Here is a 24,139-nt window from a genome sequence, read left to right on the forward strand (position 1 = left end):
AAATGACGCCATTTTTCTTACTAGCGCAAAAGCTAGAGCTATTTTCGGCTGAACAAATTCACAAATTTATTCCTGTCATCAACAGCGATTGCACTAATTAATTATTTTATCGTTATTACAATAGGAATCTTTAATTTTCTGGTTAATTTAATTACACACATTAATCTTAATGTTAATCCAATTTTTTTTAATTGGTAACTTTGTAAATGTCACGCACGTCTGGTGACATTTCGGTTTTATTTGACAGGTAGATTGCATGGATCTCGATTGTTTTTAGTATTTTTCCTTTCTTATAGTTCCGTATCATTAGTTTGGTTTATTTCCTAATGCTATGACAATTACTGAGGCTCTAAGCCTCTATCAACATGGTTCTAAACGCCGCTGTGCAGATGCTGAGGTACGTATTGTTATATTTTATCTAACCTATGTTTCGTAATTTTACCTTGTTTTTCATAGATTTCCCTTGTCCCCGTTGGATATGAAGAGCAGGCATCTTAATTTTGCATAGTTTGATAGATTTGCAAAAGGCTTATGTTAATCTGAGTCTTGTTTGATTATATCTTAGTGTACACTTACACTGCTACTATCAAATGAGATGACTGTAGAAAACTTGCTTCTGCTATGTATGCATAGAATTCCTCTATGTATGTAATCATGAACCTATCTACTGTAAATCGATAAAGCATACTTTTAAAACTGCGTATTCTAGTACACACATAAAAGTGTAACTATTATTATTTTAGACACATGTTCTACCAATTTTATAAATATCCAAAAAAGCAAGTAAATTAAATATTTGTCTCTTGAGTTTTATAGGTAGATAGTTCTATAACTTAAACAAGAAATATAATTTTAAAAGTAATTTTGCAGGGAGGCAGATGAATTGAAGCAGAAGATATTGAAATTCAAAAGTGGAACTTCTATGCTGCAGGAACGAAGCCTGTGGGTCACACAACAGCAATTACAGAAGGTACAAAACATGTCAATAGTAAAAGTTTTTTATTCAGTGCTTAGGCTCTTTCCAGGGCCCTTATACACATGATACACATCCCAAATATAGCTTGCCCTATCACAACATCAGGACAACATATTATTATAAGCTGGTACTGAATAGAAGTGACAGAAGAAACTCAGTCACCTTTAACATTAACCTGAAGAGGTTAAGTTTTTGGGAGATGTGAACTCCATTTTCCTGGGAATTTAAAAGTTGTTGCATTTCAGTAGTATCAAGCCATTTTGTTTGATCACTCACCTATGGTTCAACCTGCATACATTTTTAGAGATGCACAAGCAAAGCATACTGCACTTTTTAGGGTTCTGTAGTCCTGACAAAAGGAACCCATATAGTTTTTTTATTATGTAACCAAACCTTTTTCTCTAATGATGGTGTATTTTTTTGTTTGTAGGTTTACCAAAAAGTCCTGGTGCTAGACTTAGACTATGCTCTGGAGAAGAAGGTGGAGCAAGACCTGTGGAATGTGGGCTTCAAGCAACAAATTGAGGCACTACAAGCCATCTCGAAGGATAGGAAGGCAAGTCTAGTACAATTCTACTAATATTAAAAATGTGTTTTTATGAGAATGTAATTTTGTTACTCTTTCTTGCAAAACTATTCAAATTTTCATAGGTGCTGTGAACAAAAACTAGTAATAAATTGTAAAATTGATAATTCTAAAATGTAAAAGTAAAGAAATGTGCACTTTGAACTATCTTGATATTTTTAATTATGTATGTTGAAATCAGATAACACAAAACATTAGTAGTAATGTTCATTAGATTAATTTTACTGGTAATTAGTAGGTTTGTTAAGAAATTGAAGTTCATTAGCTAATTGAAGAATTTTAATGATTTTGAAATGCATGTTTGATAATGCCTTTAAAAATATTTCACAAGAAGAATTTGTATAATACAACAGCAAAATTTTACATTATAGCATTAATGAGCATCATTAATAAAATTTGAGCTGTTACATGAATTAATTTATTGTAAACATGACATTTATGTGCCAGAAAACTTTTCAATTCTGTACAGAAGATGAGGTTTCATTAATTGGTTACATAAATACTTGCATAAATAACACTCTAAAAAACCTCTTTCTGGGTGTTCTCAATGCACAAGGAGATCGACTACATATTTCTGTTGCAATATTGCCTTTATTACAACTACTTATATTGCCACAATGAGGGCTATCGTTTTTATACTTAACAGTTGGCACCCCTGGCTATTGACAGGACCTTACTCTACAGTGGCGCCATCTTGATGAGTGCAGATACGATAGCACTCCTACCACTTTAGCGCCCACAAGTTGGCGCCACTGTCTTCGCTACTAGCAAGTGACAGGACCTTACTCTACAGTGGCGCTAACTGGTGAGCGCTAAAACGATAGCCCTCATTCTTAGCTTGTACAATCAGCGTCAAATAGTTCGTGACACCCAAAGTATCCAAAAAGTTCGCAACACGGCTCAAAACCTGAACTCCGACAAACGTTACTTCGAGATTACGTTACTCCGACACTACTAAATATCGACATGACTTTACTTCGGCATGTAAGAAAGACGTAATATCCTTTGTCTGAGTAGTGTAGTGTCGAAGTTAAGTCATGTCGATTTTCAGTACTGTTGGAGTAACGTAATGTTGAAATAACGTTTGGAGTTTACTTAGGTAGCGGACAACCCACCACCACCCATGGCCATACCAACCTTGCGGTTATACTGGCCGAATCGCGGGAGGTGTGCGCGGAATTGCGGCTGCCTACGGCAGATTGCACTCCACCGCGCCACACTTCTTGACTCCCTACAAGTTATTTTTCTACGTCCTTGTCCCTATAGTTCAGTTTTCCCCCTTCTGGGGCCTGACATTCACGGCACGGATGGCACCATCTGGTGCCGTGCAGCGCTAGCGGTCCTCCTATGCCAGCCGTACGTAAATTCGCGCAGCCGGGCGAAGTTCGCCTCCGAAGAGACGAGATCGGAGTACCAGGCAGGTCCGGGTCTCTCGAGCACGATTCCCTGAAGCAGAGCTTAGGTAGCGGACACCCAGTTAAGTCCTTGCTTTTCTGGTTGCAGAGCCATCTCCGCAGCGAAGGGCAGGCGATGCTGGCGTGGGTGCTGCAGGCCGCCGCCGGGTTCTACCTCTGCCTGCTCCATCAGATCTGCACCACCTTCAAACTTGACTTGCCATTCAGGTACATTTTGTTGTGACCAGTGTGCCTACCATGAGTTTACGTTAGGTGTGCTCCCTGTCTCATCTGTGTGCTCGCTTCCTAGACTTTTTTGACGTACTCGGTAGCGAGCACACCTAACGTAAACTAGGATAAGCACACAGAGGATTACTATTTGAATGCCACTTTTAGTTGCAAACATAGTTAAAGAAATCGTTTGATAGCTCTGATTTAATAAAACTTCAAACTACAAAATACACTATTATGTGATACTTCGTAGTTTTGTCTTTCAAATATTTGGTTTGCAGCAGTGTAAGGGACGCCAGTGAGGTCGCATGACTTCACCTGACGTAGCAACTGTCGCTCGACTTTGGTTGACATGTTGCCGTTACTTATCGTGGGACATTTGACCCACGACAGACAAGTGACCGTAGTTATAAAAAGTTAAACTCTAGTTTAAAATGACATTTAAAATAAACCAATGTTCATCCTGGTTTTAACTTATAAGTAATAAGCCCCCAGTCTTCTTCTTGTCGTGTCGACAAGAAACTTACACAGTGTCACCCCAAAACTCCGCTACAAAAGTGGCGTTGTCAGTAGCCTTCATTAAATCTTCCTGCGTTCTCTCTAGTGTATCGCTATCTTCAATCGAATTCTACTTTTACATTACATCTTGCATCTTAACAGACGACGCGCCTCGCTGCTAGGCTGGGTGGAAGGCTGGGGCGCGGGCGAGGCCACCGGAGGCGCGCGTCTACCGCCGCCTGCCGCTGCTCGGTACATCTGCCAACACTGCTTAGTACACCTGGGCGACTTGGCGCGGTACAGGCAGCAGCTGCGAGTGGCTCATACATTCTACAGGTAATTTGTAGTGTCACTATTTTGTTGCAATTTCTTACAAAACTTGCGCGCAAAAAGCAAATCTAGTATGTAAAATCATCAAACTTCTAATGCTTGTAACTCAATTCAGACTGAGTTTAGAGGTATACATGTCGTAGTAAGTTTGGTTTATTACACTATTTTGTAATCAAAAAACAAGGTTTGGTCGATGGCCGCGCGAAAAAAAAAGACGCCAATTTCCGGCATTGTCTTTTGTGGTCAGTTTTTGATGGTTTGGCTAGCTAATGGTCTGGGAGCCCACCCCAAAATTGTTTGTTCCGCATCACAGGAAAAAAAGCCCTCATTGACTAGTGATGTATGTTTGCAGGCACGCGCTGGTGGTGTCGGCGCACTCGGGGCAGCCGTACAACCAGCTGGCGCTGGTGGCGTGGCGGCGCGGGCGGCGGCTGGGCGCGCTGTACTGGCACGTGCGCTCGCTGCTCGTGCGCGCGCCCTTCCCGCCCGCGCCCGCCAACCTGGCTCGCACGCTCGCGGCCGCCGCCGGGTCAGTAGTGTCTAGTGTCCGGCCCGCGCTGTGTCGCGCACTCGGGGCAGCCGTACAACCAGCTGGCGCTGGTGGCGTGGCGGCGCGGGCGGCGGCTGGGCGCGCTGTACTGGCACGTGCGCTCGCTGCTCGTGCGCGCGCCCTTCCCGCCCGCGCCCGCCAACCTGGCTCGCACGCTCGCGGCCGCCGCCGGGTCAGTAGTGTCTAGTGTCCGGCCCGCGCTGTGTCGCGCACTCGGGGCAGCCGTACAACCAGCTGGCGCTGGTGGCGTGGCGGCGCGGGCGGCGGCTGGGCGCGCTGTACTGGCACGTGCGCTCGCTGCTCGTGCGCGCGCCCTTCCCGCCCGCGCCCGCCAACCTGGCTCGCACGCTCGCGGCCGCCGCCGGGTCAGTAGTGTCTAGTGTCCGGCCCGCGCTGTGTCGCGCACTCGGGGCAGCCGTACAACCAGCTGGCGCTGGTGGCGTGGCGGCGCGGGCGGCGGCTGGGCGCGCTGTACTGGCACGTGCGCTCGCTGCTCGTGCGCGCGCCCTTCCCGCCCGCGCCCGCCAACCTGGCTCGCACGCTCGCGGCCGCCGCCGGGTCAGTAGTGTCTAGTGTCCGGCCCGCGCTGTGTCGCGCACTCGGGGCAGCCGTACAACCAGCTGGCGCTGGTGGCGTGGCGGCGCGGGCGGCGGCTGGGCGCGCTGTACTGGCACGTGCGCTCGCTGCTCGTGCGCGCGCCCTTCCCGCCCGCGCCCGCCAACCTGGCTCGCACGCTCGCGGCCGCCGCCGGGTCAGTAGTGTCTAGTGTCCGGCCCGCGCTGTGTCGCGCACTCGGGGCAGCCGTACAACCAGCTGGCGCTGGTGGCGTGGCGGCGCGGGCGGCGGCTGGGCGCGCTGTACTGGCACGTGCGCTCGCTGCTCGTGCGCGCGCCCTTCCCGCCCGCGCCCGCCAACCTGGCTCGCACGCTCGCGGCCGCCGCCGGGTCAGTAGTGTCATAGTGCCCGCGTGGAATTTTGTCTGTCACAGAAAAACTTGACCGCGCGCGTCCCTGTTTCAAAAACCGGGGTAAAATCTATCCTATGTCCTTTCCCGGGACTTCAAGTTCAGTGGTTTAGGCGTGAAAGCAAGACAGACAAACAGAGTTACTTTCGCATTTATAATATTAGTATAGATTTCCCGAGGCACAATTAATGAGTTTTCGTGAAGTGTCATCCTATGCAAACAAAACATGCCGATTACCTCTGTTAGAGCCTATGCTAAAACTCGCTCAAGCTGCACGCCGCCCGGGTCAGTAGAGCTTTGTATTGTAGGTCACCCGAAGCATAATGATCGAGTCTTCGTGAAGTGTCATCTTATGCAAACAAAACACAACGTTTACCTTGTTAGGGCCTACGCTAAAACTCGCGCACGCTACACGCCGCCGCCGCCGGGTCAGTAGTGCTTTATACGTTACCCAATCACAATGAACGAGTCTTCGTGAAGCTTCTTCTTATGTGTGCCTCACCCTGTGAGCGTGGGGAGTGTACTACACTCTACGCTACACTCAGTGTAAGCAAAACGCGCCATTTACCTCTGTTAGGGTTTAAACTCGCGCACACTGCACGCCGCCGCCGCTGGGTCAGTGCGAACTAAACTAAAGGGAGACGGGAAAAGGGGGCGTGGCCACTGTCGCAGCAATATGCCCAAAAACAGAATGTGTTCTGTTGCTTGCGACAGTGTGCGTTTGCATCCATTTTTAGGCGAATGAGACATCGGTTGAGGCTACTGATGCAACGAATACGAATATTCGTATTCGCCGAATAGTAGACATTTACCGAATATTCGTATTCGAATATACGGATACCTACTTTTTTTAATTTTGCCACGTTCGTGTGTGTATCCGAACACTATAGCCACAACGACACGACGGGTAAACCCCGGTCAATAGGTAACAAAGTAGTAAGTAAGTTCTCTTCCGGAATTTGACGGTCAATGGACAACACGCATAAGTTGTAATATGAAGTTAAATTATGACTTAATTTAAAGTTTAGATCACACACATTACACTAGTTTTTATTTCACCTCAATCCATCCAGTATTACCGAAGATAGAGCCTCGAGAAGTTTACGGACATTTTAAAATTTTCAAAAATTTCCAATATTCGCGCGTGACGTCACAACATGATTTTGCAGCCCCCGCACGTTAACCCATTTACCACTTTTTGTCTTTTTCCAACTAAAATAAAATTTTACCTAACTGACAACTGTTGTTAGTTGTCATCGTTCAATCACATTTCAAACTAGGCGCTACTTGAAAATGGAATACAAAATGATAAGGTATGGTAAATGATAAGTCTTTATCAATGAAGAAGCAGAAGTTCAATTTCATGTGTCCTCCATCTAGGCTCGTCACTCAAAGTTTGGCTGCGGTCTCAAATTTGGGCTTAATTGAGGTATTTTTTGGGTGAGAGGCATAAGAACTAATGCCGTTTTATGTCAAAAATTCATACTTAAAGGTAATCAACCAGGTACAAAGTATTTCCTTGTATGTTAGTCTGCCACTCTTTAGTAAGTCCCGAAATCCCCGCTTCGGCTCCTCTACTAACCATTCTAACCATTGTACACAGATAATATCTTACATGCAGCTTTTCATGTTACTACGTCACATTTTCAAAATCCGCGCGGAAAATCGCTCCTAGCGGAAGAGCGCACTTTGAGCTTGAATATTTCAGTCATTTTTAAAGATATCAAAAAAGTAAAAATACAGTATTCATTCTAATTTTTTGTAGTATTTTTTGGCAATTTCAACAAAAATTGTGCGCCATGTCCATTGTACAAACGTATTTAGTTTTGTGTTTATTTAAAAAGTAAAGTGATACAATAACAAAAAAATGCCATTTGTAAATTTTAATTACTAAAACAATAACCATAATAAAAAGAGTAAAATTTATGAATATTTCATGACCTTGTTGAGATATTCGTATTCGCTGAATAGTAGATTTAATATTGGTAAAAGTAGTATTCGTTGCATCACTATCTGGAACGGATGCCCGTTCCGTGCACACTCGCAAGTTATAACGTAGGCCCTTATAGTATAGTAATGTAGAACAGCGAATGTTTTATGTATTGATCTACAAATTCACAAGCTATGTTATACTAAACCGAAGTTTTAGTGTACCTTAAAGTACTATAGAACAGCGAATGTTTTATGTATTGATCTACAAAATGCACAGGTTATGTTATGTTATACTAAAGCAATTTTCCTTAACAGCGGCAGCCTCAGCACTCTACCCGTGCTTCCCGGAGTCAGCGGCGCAAACGGCGCGGGCGCGGCGGGCGGACGGCTGCACGCGCCCGGCTACGTCACCGCGCTCATACGGGCCGCGCATATGATACACAACGTGGAGCAGTGAGTAGTGTTTAACCTTTTCAGCGCCAGTCTTCTATAGAAGACGAACGTTTCCGTGCTTTCTACGCCACGTCTTGACTTACTTGACTTAAGGTCCTATGTCAATCAAGATCAAGAAGCAATGGCTGCAGCTATACAGGGTGTTAGGTAAATGGGTATATAAAATTCGATTTGTATGAAAATTTAAATAATTAAAATGAAGATATCAATTTTCTGACTTCACCATACCATTTATATGCCCATGTTAACATGGGCTAGTGTCAGCTCATATACCCATTTACCTAACACCCTGTATAAAGCACAGATCCGACCTTGAATGGAATACTGCTGCCACCTCTGGGATGGCTCTGCCAAGAAACATTTGGCTGCTTTGGATTCGGTGGAAAGGCGTGCCAGAAGACTTATCGACAGCCCCACCCTCGTTGAAGCGGCGCTCCAGGAACTTGACCATCGCCGTAAGGTAGCATCCCTATCGGTTTTCTACAGGCTACACTTCAGAGAATGTGCGGAAGAATTACACGAACTAATTCCACCATCGTCGGGGAACCAGACGCAGATTTCATTATGTAAGTATGTGTACGCCATAGCTTGGCGCTTGGATGGGACACCACACCGGTTTTGATATGGATTAGTGGTTAATACGTTAAGCATTTGTCCCACTGCATGCGTTCTGCGCTCTGTAGTCAGATCAAATGAACGCAGCACGCACCTATCAGTTTGCATTCTTTGCTCGTGCCCGCACTGTCAAATCACATGAATACAAAATGTATAGAAATTGACAATGTTGATCAAATATGATGCTAGCTGCGTTCACTTTGACCTGACCGCAGACTGCAGAACGCATCCAGCGTGGGAAATCCTTCAGTCTGGTGTTTATTCACGTTGTTGTTTGATAACTTTAAATGTGAAATGTATTCGGCTTCAGCAGTCTAATAATTACTTTTCGTTCCAGACTGGAGACCGCCGAGACGATAGTAGAGTCCCTCAACTCGTCGCTGACAGCTCTCATAGCCACTGACAGCTTTGAGTCCATGACGCTCATCAAGGTGAGACTAAACCGTCAATTTTGATGATTTGGGAGGGTCATCTTCCTGCATTGGATCCTAAATGACTTAATGATGATGATGACGAATAGGGATGACGAACCATTTGGGTCTATATTTAAGGCACGCCACCACAAAATTCACTACGAAATAAAATACATTATAAATAATGTGTATAGATAGAATGAGAGTTATCGTATTTGCCCTCATCAGTTGGTTACCGTATAGTGAGGTTCTGTCACTCTCCTCATTGATAGCATTAGGTGTTATTTGATGGCACATACAGGGTGTTAGGTAAATGGGTATGTGAGCCGACACTAGCCCATTTTCATACAAATCGGATTTTATAAAAAATATTTTGTATGAAAATTAAAAAAACTAAAATGGTGATATCGAATTTCTGACTTCACCATACCATTTATATGTTAATATGGGCTAGTGTCGGCTCATATACCCATTTACCTAACATCCTGTATATGACTACATCAAAAATTTTTTTAGAAAAGTTTCATGTTGTTATTAAAGGTTCGCCCAGCCGGGCTAGTCGATGTCGATAGCTAATCTTATCGATGATTTTAGACGACAAATGTATGGGCTTATCGCGTGAAATCGATAAAATGGCGTGATAAACGCTTATCGCGGTGCGCATCCTAGGCCTACAGTAGGCCTAAGATGCGCACCGCGATAAGCGGTTATCACGCCATTTTATCGATTTTCCCCATACATTTTGACGTCGATAAAAGTTATCACGGCGCGCATCTTAGGCCTACTGGTGTAGAGTATTGGTAACATGGCGTACGTTTACAGATGAGCTGCGTGCTGATATGGCTGGTGCACTCATCTAACGAGGACTTCAAAGTGGATCGCGCTGCGTTGAGCGACGGCGAGGCACAAGCGGCGCGGCTGAGCGAAGAGTTGTCGGCGGCCGCCATGTTGGCTCTCCTACTACCCGCATATACGCTTCAGGCGCCACCGGAGAGAGCGTTGCCTGCACGTGAGTGTCATACAATACGCCTGGTACGTGAGCACGTAGAATTTTGTCCAATGACCCCAAGCTATCCATCCTTATCGCTCGCGCGTAATTATGTTGCTGTCACGCTCGCACACTCACTGCGGGCGCGCGTCGCACAGTCGCGACAGCAATATAATTACGCGCGAGCGATAAGGATGGGTAGCTTGGGTCATTGGACAAAATTCTACGTGTTCACGGATCAGGCTTTAGCTCTATTGTCCTTGCACGGGAGCTCAAAGTGGATCCCAGTGCATTGCGAGGCACAAGCGGCGCGGCTGAGCGAGGAACTAACGGCGACTGCCATGTTGGATCTATTAATGCCTGCCTACACGCTGCAGGCGCCGCCGGAGCGAGCGCTGCCTGCGCGTGAGTGTCATACAATACTAGTTCTATTGTCCTTGCACGAAAGCTCAAAGTGGATCGCGCTGCTTGAGTGAGTAGTGTTGTGAATGCTTATACTAAAACGTTTGTTTTTATTTGTATAGAGAACAATAGTGTCTAGACAAACCTAAAAAGGATTTAGGACGCTATTTGGATCAAATATGTAATTGCTCAATAATGAATAATAAATAAATAAATAAATAAATAAATAAATAGTTGGCGGCGGCCGCCATGTTGGCTCTTCTACTACCCGCCTATACGCTGCAAGCGCCGCCGGAGCGAGCGCTGCCTGCGCGTGAGTGTACAATACTAGTTCTATTGTCCTTGCACGAGAGCTCAAAGTGGATCGCGCTGCATTGCAAGGCACAAGCGGCGCGGCTGAGTGAAGAGTTGGCGGCGGCCGCCATGTTGGCTCTCCTACTACCCGCCTACACGCTGCAAGCGCCGCCGGAGCGAGCGCTGCCTGCGCGTGAGTGTACAATACTAGCTCAATGTCGTCGCACGAGAGCTCAAAGTGGATCGCGCTGCATTGCGAGGCACAAGCGGCGCGTCTGAGCGAGGAGTTGGCGGCGGCCGCCATGTTGGCTCTCCTACTACCCGCCTATACGCTGCAAGCGCCGCCGGAGCGAGCGCTGCCTGCGCGTGAGTGTCATACAATACTAGCTTTAATGTCCTCGCACGAGAGCTCAAAGTGGATCGCGCTGCATTGCGAGGGCGGCGCGTCTGAGCGAAGAGTTGGCGGCGGCCGCCATGTTGGCTCTCCGACTGCCCGCCTACACGCTGCAGGCGCCGCCGGAGCGAGCGCTGCCTGCGCGTGAGTGTATACAATACACTAGCTGTTCTTCATAAAGTACGGTCTTTAAGAAGAACATACCTTTCTATCTTCTTGTGTGAATTTCATGCCTAGAATTTGAATCCGGCTCGAAGGACCATGTAGTGTAGCACGATGTCGTGTGTGGGCTTATTTTGGGTTGCAGGCAGAAACGCAGAAGTTTTCTATTGTACTTTATTTACAGGGTGATTTTGTTATCAGTATTCAAATTTTTAGGAGCGACTCAGAATCAGTAACTTAATAGATTTACGTAAAGAAAACAATATTGTTTTTTTTTTTAAATCAACCTGTATAGTCACACTTTAGAACGTATTTCTTAATTTAGTGATTCCATTTTGTGGAAGACGTAGTGTTGTAGTGAAAGTCGGAGCTAGAATATTCGGAAATAAAGTCGTACAAACTACTAATTTATTGTTTTTGTTCCAGTGAAAGTGTGGCTGCAATGGTGCGTGCAACACACGGAATTCGTGCGGGGCGCCGCGTGGCGCGCGCGGGCGGCGCTGTGGCCGGCGCTCGCTCACACGCTTAACGCGCTGGCGCCGCTTGCGGGTCATATCACGCCGCACGCTGCGTGTAAGTTATCATTATCTTTATGGCGACAGTGCACTCGGCCTGTCTCGTGGTGTCTCGGCGAGAGTGCACTGTCGCCATTACAGCATAGTCTATTACTCCATACTGTCCTGTCACGCGCAAGCGGCGCTGTGGCCGGCGCTCACGCTGGCGCCGCTGGCGGGTCATATCACGCCGCACGCTGCGTGTAAGTTATCATTGTCTTTAGGGCGGCAGTGCACTCTGTCTCGTGGTGAAGTGCACTGTCGCTATTACTCCATACCCTCGTCTGTGACGCGCGGGCGGCGCTGTGGCCGGCGCTCGCTCACACGCTCAACGCGCGGGCGCCGCTCGCGGGTCACGTCACGCCGCACGCTGCGTGTGAGTTATTATTCTTTGTAGGGCAGCAGTGCACTCTCACTCTCGCCCTGAGGGCCAAGAGTGAGCGCGTCAAAAAATGTCATTAAATGTATGACGGATTGTACAGCGCCCCTAGCGGGAAAAGTTCAAAAACTAAAATTTTCATACATTTTTTAAACCACTAGTGAGCGCGTTTGATTTAAACTCACACTCAGCCCACTGTATCATGGTGGAGTGCACTGTCGCCATTACAGCATAGTCTGTTACTCCATACTCTCGTCTGTGACGCGCGGACGGCGCTGTGGCCTGCGCTCGCTCACACGCTCAACGCGCTGGCACCGCTAGCGGGTCATATCACGCCGCACGCTGCGTGTGAGTTATCATCATTATTTTATAGCTTAGTATTACTTCATATCCTCGGCCTCGCCCCTACCATCTACAGGGTGTTAGGTAAATGGGTATATGAGCCGACACTAGCCCATGTTAACATGGGCATATAAATGGTATGGTGAAGTCAGAAATTTGATATCATCATTTTAATTTTTTTAATTTTCATACCAAATAAATTTTATAAAATCCGATTTGTATGAAAAATAAAATAATTAAAATGAAGATATCAATTTTCTGACTTCACCATACCATTTATATTACTATGTTAACATGGGCTAGTGTCGGCTCATATACCCATTTACCTAACACCCTGTATAAGTCTAGCACTTAACAGAGTGCCTGAGGTATGGGTCGGCACGGGAAGGCGTTTTTGAGACTTCAGATTTGTATGCACTGTCACGTCATAATGATGATCCATCCGACCGATTTCGGCCATGGCGACCACTCCGACTCCTAGCTGTCTTGGCGGCGCTGGTGTGCCCGAAGATGGCTTACGTAGCCTATTTTCGCGGTAAAATCCCTCGCGCATTGAGGGCATCTGAGCACGCCGCCAACATAGTTATAGTGAATGGCGGCAGATGGACGGGCCTTCAAGTCATCGCGCTTCGCGTCGAGTTCAGTCGTACGCTGCACCTCGAACTCGTGGACTTGCCTTTTCACAATCTCCCGCCATTCTGGACGCTGTGCTGCCAAACCTTCCCACTGAGAGGGCTCAATGTTGCATCTTTTCATGTGCCGCTTCTGTACATCTTTGTACCTGAGGAGTTGACCGCCATGTTTCCGCTTACCCTCCTCNCAAAACTCCCGGAACACTTTCCAGGTAACCACGTTAATTTGTACCAAACGACTGGACTATAATTAAATTGATATAAATTTGGGTACATCTTCTCAAAAACAAAAGAACTGGTGCTAAAAGGGTTAAATGACGTTTTGACATTTGTAGAGGGCCTTGTAGAAGGGGAGGCTATGGTGCTGAATGTGGATTAACTCGAGTGTCATAGTAACTTATTAGACTGCTAAGCTTGATGATAAAAAGAAAAATATTTTATTCAATGTACATAGTTTGGTCATAAGTTCTGTCATATGATGATAACTTTTGAATTTTGAATGAAGTTCAAAAACATTTTTTACTGAATTAGAATTAAAAAGAAAAAATGTGCGATAGTTCGAATTTTATTGTATGTGTAGTGGATGCATAAAGAAGTCCGAACTGCAGTTGTCACGTTGCATTGCTACGCGCCAAAGCAGATTTTCGTTGTGCTGAAAAAGTTTAGTTTATCTTTTCATTAAATGATAGGTATAGGTGTACCAGAATCTCATGGCAAACAAAAATATTGGAAAAGTGTGTCTTCTTCTTCTTCTTTGGTTTATGGCGATGAACTTGCGTTTTTTCGCCACTGAGGGCACACTATTCCGCCAATGTCACGTGCGCGGAAAAGTGTGTCTTTCATATGGCAAATGTCTATGGTTTTATTGTCACCTGTCAAAGTAAATCAAGTGAACTGTCAGTCGCTGCAGAAATTTTGTAATCTCTTCATGCCTATTTGTTATTTTTGTGAAAAAGTCGAAAAAGCTCAAGCAAGTCATATTGTTTTCAATGTGTATTGTAAAATAAGGCATAATTCAAAGTCAATCTTTGATTTAAAAGCGCGTAGTTGAGTTGACAGTAAGTTGGAGTGAAATTGGATACATTTAGTTTATTACCTAACTGCGTCAGAAGGAGGGGTTTTTTTAAATATTATTCTTATAATAGCTGCTTTATCGGGGGTTTCAGGTGTACCTCACAAATTGGTGCAGAGGAATGGTGAAAAAGTTATGACCATGTAAATAAAATTGAAAAAGATTTCATCGAGTAAGATGTAAGATAGAATAATGGAAATGGTGGAAGAGCAATTTATAATAAATACCTCTTTATCTTGATCATCTATTGAAGAAAAGTGGAATCCTTGGTATCGTTTTCTAGTTCTGAATGAAGTGATTAGTTATAAGTGTGATACATAATAAAATTAGTTACATAAAGTAATATACGATTTACTTATTTTTCAAGACATTTTCCTATTATTATTACTGACGGGATTGCTACCATGTACCTTAGTTTTGAGTTTCCAATATTTCGGCACTGTTGCAAGCGCCATGGTCACGGAGTAACTTAAGAAATTAAAACCAGACATCGTTCAGGTGTGCGTTTAAAAGACCTGAGATTTAAAAAAATCCCACGTTNTCACGTCATAATATGTCAATGTCAACCCTTCCGTACCGCTCCCGTACCTCAAGCCGTATACAGAAAGAAAGCTAGAAACTTATAAGCGCTTACCGGCGCTTATCAGCACTGGTCCGTTCTACACAAAGGAAGCAAGTTGAATGGTATTTTTATATGGCTATGGCAGCGTCCAGCGCTGACCAGCGCGTGTTGAAACTTGTCGGCGCCGTTCAGTGCTTATCGGCTCGCGTTCATATATTTTCCTGCGCGGGTTACCGGCGCTTGAAGCGCTTATAAGTTTCCAGCTTTCTTTCTGTATACGGCCTCACTCAGTTAAATACTCGCTGTACCTGTCGTATACATCTTATGCAGACATGATCAGTAGGGAGTGTTACCTACAAGTTGTAGGCTACAACCGATGGGCTACTTGTTCATATTAACATTTCCTCATGGATTGAGGAAAGAAAATTGAATTACCAAGGAATGCTAGAAGAATGTATTGGGTACATTTTGAATCATTGAAGACTTATTCAAACTCTTTCCATAGATGAAACGGTGCCATTACCAGAAGACGAGGAGCTTCACGGGTTCTTACCTCTGGAAGAGGAGTTGAAACCACTGCGGTTCGCCAACCACGCCGCTTGGGACGCGTACGGAGGCCGCGTGCCTGACGTGCCGGAATCCGCGCCCGATGACGAGTGAGTTGCGACTTCTTGCTCTTGAGAAGATAGATGAGAGTTGTTTGTGATCGTGAACACCGCTTAAATTTTTTAGTATACTATTTATTTATAGCCTGACCAGGAACATAAAAACCCTGGCATAGAGGCGCTTCAATTGCATTTGATAGTGCAACACTGGGTACAGTCGTACCTGTATTAAATTAATAGGCTAACTTTATGTATCAGGATTCAGGATTATAGGCTAATTTAATATTTTCATAAATTAACAAAAACATATTATATTATAGGTAAACTGGTTTAAATAAATTAAATGAAACCATCAATCGAGCAAGTAGGATTTTATTATTATTCATCAATAATCAAATTCTGAACTTGAATATTCAACTACAATGTCTGCTCATGAACGCTTCAAACTCGGTACTTCTTTCCCAATTCCATAAAATTCAATACTTACAAAGTGACAAAAAACTTTAAAATAGGTAGTTGAAACAAAACACAGCTAATTTTCATAGTTGACTGTACTATACGATAAACATGTCAGTCAATTTGACAACCTTTGTCGGAAACATTATTCAATGAAAATATTGTCCGAACCCATAGTATTTCTCTTCGACAAATACTTTAACACATTGTGAACCACTTTTCTTTCACGACTATAAAAAGATTTTAGCAATTTAATTCACAAAATCAATTGCGCACATTTAAAATAAAGTTTGTTTACACTTTGACAGCAATAGACTGACATGCAAGGTGACATGTCAATGAAGTTTTCAGTTACTGTTGCCATTAAAAGAAATTAGTACCATTAATTTTCCGCAACATGGCGAGGGTTTTTATGTTCCTGGTCAGGCTATACTTTACAACGTATTTCTTAATTTAGTGGATTAAAATGGAAGAGGTAGTGTTGTTGTAAAGTCCGGTCGCCGAGCACGTAAAATTTCGTCCAATGACCCCAAGCTACCCATCCTTATCCTTCGCGCTGAATTATATTGCTGTCGCGACTGCGACGGGCGGCCGCAGTGAGTGTTTAGTTGTAATTGTGAGCTGTCTCTAAACAGCCGTGATATGTTTTCTTTAGTATATTGAATTGAATTCGGGACATTAATCTGGAAGATCATGGCCGATCTCACACCTCGTAGGTCCAATTTGTTTTTCAAGTTTTAAATTAGTTTAGGTTTAAGTTGTGATCGCGTTTATGGGCAGTGTTAAGATGCTACTAGAAACATGAGGATATGGTAAACCTCTTCTTCCATGGTTTTCCTCACTTCATTTGTTCTTTTTCAATTAATCAAAGAAATGTAATCATCTCCCATGCAGATGCGTACTTAACTTATTTGTTTCTCGCAGTCCCCCAGCCGAAGTCCCTGCGAGCTGTCTTAGCAGCGAGCCGGAATTGGAGCGGCGGTTGCGCGCACTACGATTGGTGCGATTGGGCCGTCGCCTGGCTGATATGTTTCCCGAACACCTGCAGTGCAAGTGAGTCTATAACTGGTAATATATTTGTGTCACGATATTTATTTGCAGTTGTGGATGGAAGGCTAACCACTTGGAAAAGAACCAATAAGTTTTTGAGTCAATTTACAAATACTTAATTAACTTGTTTTATAGGTTAATAATTACCTACTCTTACTTCTGCGGATGCGTTCCACTACTTACATAATCTTATTGTCGATTTTAAACGACAAATCGTTCCATCGTCTAAAATGTCTCTATTAAATTTTATCGTGTAACGCATTCTAGCCTAGCTGCACCTCTTTGGGATTTATTTGCAAAACATAGTTACGTTCGTATTCACAAACATTACTATGAGGTCTCACAGTGCGTGTGGACGCACAGGGTGACACAACCAGAGCTCTATTCAACGCTGTGTTTTCGATTTTCTGCTTTACTTAAGCAAGCATCGTTTGAATACGGACGTTAATTTGGTAAAATGCGCAAATGAGTTGCTTAGATGTTTTTATTGTTAAAATAAATAATAAATAAAATTGACACAGCTAAAAATGTTTTACAGTGAAGAAGACGGCGTCCGCTTCACCGCGACATCGGTAGGAGGTGAACAGCTGTCGGCCGCGCTGGCCGAGCTGTCGCTTGCGCGCGTGGCTGGCGGGGAGGGGGCCGACGAGGGGGAAGGGGAAGACGACAGCGACGACGAGCCCGAGCGCGCGCCGCCGCCGATAGTGATCTCAGAGGCCGACTTCAGGGAGAAGGGTTAGTGGAAATGCAATAGACATTTAATACAAGAGTACTTTAGGGAGAAGGGTCAACCCACCACCACCCATGGCCATGCCAACCTTGCGGTTATAACTGGCCGAATCGCGGGAGATGCGCGCGGAACTGCGTCTGCCGTAGCAGGTTGCACTCTGCCGCGCGCAACGCTTGACTCCCTACAAGTTCTTTGTTCTATATCCTTATCCCTATGTGTGCTACTCTCGCCGGTCTGGGGCTGTGACTATTACAGGGAGAAGGGTCAGTGGAAATGTAATGTATATTAGGTATAGGATTCTTTAGTGCGTGTGGAAAAAGGGGAGGGGGGAGGGAAGAACGACAGCGACGAGCCCGAGCGCGCGCCGCCGCCCATAGTGATCTCAGAGGCCGACTTCAGGGAGAAGGGTCAGTGGAGTGGACTATGGACTCTAAAGCCTGGTCCGTGAGCACGTAGAATTTTGTCCAATGACCCCAAGCTATCCATCCTTGTCGCTCGCGCGTAATTATGTTGCTGTCGCGACTGTGCTGTACGTGCTCACGGACCAGGCTTTAGATATAAGGATCATTACTGCGCGCCGCGCCCGCATCATCTCAGAGGCAGACTTCAGGGAGAAGGGTCAGTGGAAATGCAATAGACATTTAATACAGGAGTACTTTAGGGAGAAGGGTCAGTGGAAATGTAATGTATATTAGGTATAGGGTTCTTTAGTGCGTGTGGAAAAAGGGGAGGAGGGTGAGTACGTGGGGGGAGGGAAGAACGACAGCGACGAGCCCGAGCGCGCGCCGCCGCCTATTGTGATATCAGAGGCCGACTTCAGGGAGAAGGGTCAGTGGACTTGGACTATGGGCATTAGATATAAGGATCATTACTGCGCGCCGCGCCCGGGGGGGCCGACGAGGGGGAGGGGGGAGGGGAGGACGACAGCGACGACGAGCCCGAGCGCGCGCCGCCTCCTATAGTGATCTCAGAGGCCGACTTAGGGGAGAAGGGTCAGTGAAATATCTATTAACATTGGATATAGGATGGTCTACTTCTAGTGCGTGCGGGGAATGGAAAGGGGGGTTAGTACGAGGGGGGAGGGAAGGATGATAGCGAAGACTAGCCCACGTTATCGTCATCTCCGAGGCCGATTTTGGGGAGAACGGTTAGTTAAAATGCAATGGGCATTAAATACAGCTATTTATTTGGCATTGGCACACATGAGGGAGGGGAGGGACGGCCGAAGGGGGGGGGGCAGGACGTGAGCGACGATTATCCCGAGCGCGTCTTTATATTTGTTAAATTAAAGATGGCCGTCGTCCTGCAATGGAAACTACATGACCTGATGATAAAATGATATTTAGCTAAGCTAGTTTTTTTTTTACTTTTAACGGCTTTACACATCGACTGTATTTGAATGAACTCAGCGTGACAATATTGGCTTGTTTGTTTATGATATTTTTTATTTCTTTACAGTCCGAGAGAAGCGAGTGGGTATTCTAAAGCCGCAAGGTTCGCTGGAGAGAGCGAGGGAAGAACGCGCGATGGCCAGCACACAAGACGACCCGGTTAGTTCCAGAACATTGAGCTAACAATTAATTAACATTTGATATTAAGACTTATAATATTCGTGGTTGAACACAGGAGTCAGACGGCGCCGAAGACATCAGTAAAAGCGAAGATAAGAAGGACCTTCGTAAGCCGCGAGTCAACATCGCAATGGCAGCAATCATGAGAAAGCAAGAAGAATCCAACAAACAGGTGACTATCAAACTTATTTTAAAAGCCATAAGATTAAGAATCTAAATACTCTAACGCCTTAATATTGTTTTCCTTTCCAGGTGAAATTCGTAACACCACCACCGACCCCAGACACTACCGGGGACTCCACCGAAGCAAAAGATCAGGACAAACCTAAGGTCATCCAACCCAAAGCCATCAAGAATCTCGCCAATCTTCCCCTGGGAAGGAAAACCGGCGGGATCCTCTCGCTGAAGGACAAGTCTGCCGGGTACCCGCATCTGCAGAACACAGACCCGGAACCACCCAAGAAGGACAAAGAGGACAAAAAGGAACCGAAACCCAACCAGGGATCGAGTCAGAATTCGCAGCAGAGTTACCAGCCGAAGAGGCAGGACATGCCCCCACCGAATTGGAGCCCAAATATGCCTCCACCGAATATACCATACGACGGCCCCAGGGTGAACTTCCAGAAGAATTACGGCATCCAAAACGCTGGGATCTCATACAACCCCAACTACCCGTCTCCACCTAACGTCAACAACCAGGGCATAAGACTTCCAGTGGTAAATCCCAAGGAGATCGACGTGCGCACCGCCGCGCTGCAGAAGCAGAACTCGCGGCAGGAGCTCTTCCAGGACGGACACAAGTTCGGCAACTACTCCTACCACGTGTCCGGCGACAAGAAGAACTTCCTGAACGACCTCCCGCCGCGTTTTGCCAACCAGTACCGCAACTGGCAGGCGGCCCAGGACAGCCAGTTCAACGACAACAAATTCCGCGACGACAGTTTCAAGCCGAACGCTTTGTTCAACTCCCAACAGCCTAATTGGGCCAACCCGCCGCCGGAAAACTACCCAACCCAGCCGATGCCGTGGTGGAAACCGGAGAACCCGCCTCCCAACTTCAGCAACTCGCCGAGTTACTCGCCAGCGATGGGCATGCAGCCCAACTTCTACTCGCACGTCGCTCCCAACCTGCCTAACTACCAAAACATGCCGTCGTTCAACCAGATGCAAAACCAAAGCGTAGGGCAGCAGAAGCCGGAGAACGTGCCGAACTACTTGCCCTCGACTATAGGTCAGCCGCAGCTCCAGACCTTACAGAATATGGTCAGCTCGCCGAACTTCAATTCATCGCTGAACAACTTCGGGTCGTACGCGCCTACAGTCGGGTACGACTCGGCAATGTACCCTCAGTTTAACAACAACAAAGTGGGTTACCAGCCGATGCAGATGAAGATGATGGACAAGCCGTCTATGGAGTACCAGGCCAACAAGAACCTCATGGACATCGGCGGGCTCGGGTTCGGGTCCATCGCCATGGACATGCAGCAGAGGAATTTGGGCATCAAGTTTCCAGACAACATGAGCAGCGATAACGGTGCTAAAAATATGGACCCGATTGCGGTAAGCATTGCCACTAATTACCAGTATTTATTAAAATGGTCAATTCAGTCCACCTTCGGCCTGATCGTCACTTACCATCAGATGAGATTACAGGCCAAGAGCTTCCTCGTTGTGGATAAAAAAAAATCAGTTCTCCATCCATTCTTTCATCACCGTTGAACCAAACGCAGGTTAGCGTACCTTCCCTACATTGTCGACATTCCACCAGCTCGCACTAAGCGTTTCGATAACTCTTTTATAATGTGAACAGCTAGGGGCTGGAATTCGCTGCCTGCTGCTGTCTTTCCTGAACACTATAATCCGGTCCTTTTCAAGGCGCGAGTGAATAGGCACTTACAGGGCAGATATGTACCATCCTAAAGCCCGGTCTGTGAGCACGTAGAATTTTGTCCAAAGACCCCAAGCTACCCATCCTTTTCGCTCGCGCGTAATTATATTGCTCTCGTGACTGTGCGACGGGCGCCCGTTGTGAGTGTGCGAGCGCGACAGCAACACAATTACGCGATAAGGATGGGTAGCTTGGGGTCATTGGACAAAATTTTACGTGCTCACGGACCAGACTATAAACTGCATCACACTTAACACCAGGTGCGATTGCGGTCAAATACCTGCCTTGTCTTACATAAAAATCTATTATAATAAAAAGTATTGGAATTCCATCCTTATTCCTACGCCATAAAACCTAATGTTCAAAATTTTCGTCCTCAGAGCGGTTCGAGCGCAGGCGAGGTGGGCGGCAACACGTACTCGCTGTTCAGTGGAGCGCCCGACTCGCCGGCCTGGGGCGCTTCCCATCACCACCCGCAACAGGTAACCACCAAATTTTCTCATTGATGTGAAAATAAGGCCGAATAAAGTTGGAACTGAACTATCTCGGAATTATAGATCCAGCACTTAACTGAGACAGTGCCTGATAAGGGAGTGGCACGGGTGATTTTGACACATTATGACGTGACAGAGGTCTCGCTGATATTTGACGTAACAAAAAACCCTCCCGTGCTGCTCTCACCACACCTCAGGCACTGACTCAGTTAAGCGTGCAGCGCTAAAGTCTGGTCGCCGAGCAGATAGAATTTCGTCCAATGACCCCAAGCTATGCATCCTTATCGCTCGCGCGTAATTATTATATTACTGTCGCAGCTGTGCGACGGGCGGCCGCAGTGAGTGTGCGAGCGCGACAGTATAATTACGCGTGAGCGATAAGGATGGGTAGCTTGGGGTCATTGGATTCATCCAATGTGCTCGGCGACCGGACTTTATAATAGAAGTTTCTAATGTTGCATAGTCTTTTCTTTTAGTAGATTTTCATTACAAGTTATTAACAACTTTGCCATTGTCTAATAGCGCGACTGTACCTAGACATAATAGACGTTTACTATTTACTTTATTATTTCTTTATTTATTTATTACCAGGGTGTCCACTGCAAATGTTCGAAAAAATTCCCTGACTTTTCCCTGACTTTCCCTGACAATTTTTTCAAAATTCCCTGACCAACTATGTATACAACGTGTCCCAAAATTCAAGGATAAGCCGACGCCACAGGATGGACATAGTCATGACTACTTTAGGAAAAATAAGGAAAAAATCTATCTCAATTATTTTTTAACTTACACAATAAATTATGAAATTCAACGAAAATTGACACCCCTTATGATATTTTACATTACCACGACCACAATTTTTCAATTATTCCTGGTTTTCTGTTTATATCGGCAACTTAAGTAGTGCTTCTGTTCACCCCAACTCTTAAAACCCCCAGAATCCTTGCAGTTTTTACACAAAAGTTAATCAAAATATTTTATTTCCTTAAAATTTTGAACGATTTTTACTTTCACTCCACTTTGACTCNATCTCAATTTTTCCCTGACTTTCCAGGTGACCCCTCTATTTCACTGACTTTCCCTGACTGCTATGAGCTTCCCTGACTTTTCCCTGACTTTCCCTGACTTTCCAGAATGTGGACACCCTGATTACTTAATTTCTCGTTGCAGTCTCTATGGTCGGGCCCGGGCCCGTCGCCGCTAGAGCGGTTGTTGGAGCAGCAGAAGCAACTGAAGCAGCCGCCCGCGCCGCACTGACGCTCCACTCCTGCCCCAAGTGACCTCCCAAATTATGCGTAGCCACTGCCAGATTGAAAGGCGGTACAGGTGCTTACACTTTTATACTCACATACTTACATTCCCTCGTGTCTATATTTTAGCTTTGAACTGGATTTTGCAATCGAGATATATTTTTTTACCTCAAAACTCAGCTCGGTGTTAAATCCAGTTTTGATGTAGTACTTCTTCTGTAGAAAATGACATTTACATTGTTTCCTGACGATTGCAATAATCGTTTGAATATAGGATAAACAAGACCCTGACATGCAAGTGAAGAGTTACGCGCATCTTTTTGATACCGCCTTTTAGTTTAGGTTTGTAATAAAATTATTTGTATCGATACAAACTCGTCCGGTTCGAGTGGACTTTTATATCGATTGGAACTGCCAAGGTTCTAAAAAGTAAATTATGCATAAAGGAAACTATGATTTTATGGAGTGTATGTACATTTATTTATGAATCAGTGTTGCTTTGCGTGCTGTATACGCCATAATAGTCACTCCGTTACCAATTTTATGTATTCCCTGATATTTTTGTGGGAACAAAGACATGTGTACTATTTATTTTCTGGTCGGTTATAATAGTCGTTTCTGTAGTGAGTTTATATAAATTTTGTAGTTATTAAGTAATGCAATATCTGTTTGGGCAATTTGTTTGGTTACACCGTTTCTAAATATTGACCATGCTCGTAAAGCTCGTATTATCCGAATATACGGAAATAACAATATTATGTCAGTGCTCATACAAATAAAAATTATAATTATCCGTGCTAAAAAAAATCAATTTTGTCGTACGCGTCAAATGCCTACAAAGAAACCCAAATAAATAGGTTTTTTTTATGTAAAATAATTGTTGTGGTAATGTCCTTATTCACTTTACTAGTAAATATCACTTATTCAATATTCTTTAATTAGAAATTTCAGGTCCTTATTACAAAATGAAGCCCGAAATTAAGCGCAAACTCAATCATAGTTCGAATTCTGTATTTTTAAGAGTATATTTAATTCAGCTTTGTTTCATAAGGGCCTCAAACTAAAACAATCTTATGTGTGTAAACTTTCCTCAGCTTCAATTTTTCGAAGACAAAAATCTCAGTTTTCATCTTTTGTTATGTTCGTATTTATAATTTTACTGTGTCTAATTTACGGATGCCACATGATTATCAGAACTCTTGGGAATTTTATAATTCCCATACGATAAATAGTGATATTTATTAGTAAAAGGTTGCAAAGTTTTATTTTAAGTAAGTTTTGTTGTGTTTTTAAGTGAAAGTAAATTGAAGTAACTATTGTGAAACAATATTTTGTAATACAAGTATTTTTGTTATTACACCCTGGAGTTTTA

At 44.8% G+C, this 24,139-nt stretch overlaps 1 protein-coding gene across 3 annotated transcripts; it reads left to right on the plus strand.

Moving 5' to 3' along the window:
• Positions 1-239: 239 nt before the first annotated feature.
• Positions 240-24,057, plus strand: LOC114353005 (protein SMG7). 3 transcript variants are annotated; one of them, XM_028304835.1, is made up of 19 exons: positions 240-397; positions 871-970; positions 1,407-1,532; positions 3,066-3,184; positions 3,848-4,021; positions 4,368-4,544; positions 7,777-7,914; positions 8,867-8,960; positions 9,765-9,923; positions 10,308-10,335; positions 11,609-11,755; positions 15,229-15,379; positions 16,709-16,837; positions 17,373-17,569; positions 19,023-19,114; positions 19,191-19,307; positions 19,388-20,695; positions 21,404-21,505; positions 22,688-24,057. In XM_028304835.1, exons 1-19 carry the CDS (start codon positions 366-368, stop codon positions 22,772-22,774), a joined length of 3,477 nt encoding a protein of 1,158 aa, XP_028160636.1. In that variant the 5' UTR covers positions 240-365; the 3' UTR covers positions 22,775-24,057. The 3 variants fall into 3 exon arrangements, with proteins under 3 accessions (XP_028160636.1, XP_028160784.1, XP_028160709.1); XM_028304983.1 differs by lacking the exon at positions 10,308-10,335 and adding an exon at positions 10,887-10,992 and having other exon boundaries at positions 9,765-9,845; XM_028304908.1 differs by lacking the exon at positions 10,308-10,335 and having other exon boundaries at positions 9,765-9,951.
• The last annotated feature ends 82 nt before the right edge of the window (positions 24,058-24,139 follow it).

Source organism: Ostrinia furnacalis, unplaced genomic scaffold (assembly GCF_004193835.3).
Source record: "Ostrinia furnacalis isolate ACB-3 unplaced genomic scaffold, ASM419383v2 OfSCF0048, whole genome shotgun sequence".
Classification (NCBI taxonomy): Eukaryota; Metazoa; Arthropoda; class Insecta; order Lepidoptera; family Crambidae; genus Ostrinia; species Ostrinia furnacalis.

What these genes read in the sequence shown, in the direction of transcription:
- LOC114353005 (XM_028304908.1), top strand. Translation starts at nt 366, where the DNA reads ATGGTTCTAAACGCCGCTGTGCAGATGCTGAG. An exon ending in AAACTTGACTTGCCATTCAG is followed by an intron (nt 3,185 to 3,847) that starts GTACATTTTGTT and finishes GCATCTTAACAG; the next exon opens with ACGACGCGCCTCGCTGCTAG. An exon ending in ATGATACACAACGTGGAGCA is followed by an intron (nt 7,915 to 8,866) that starts GTGAGTAGTGTT and finishes TTTTCGTTCCAG; the next exon opens with ACTGGAGACCGCCGAGACGA.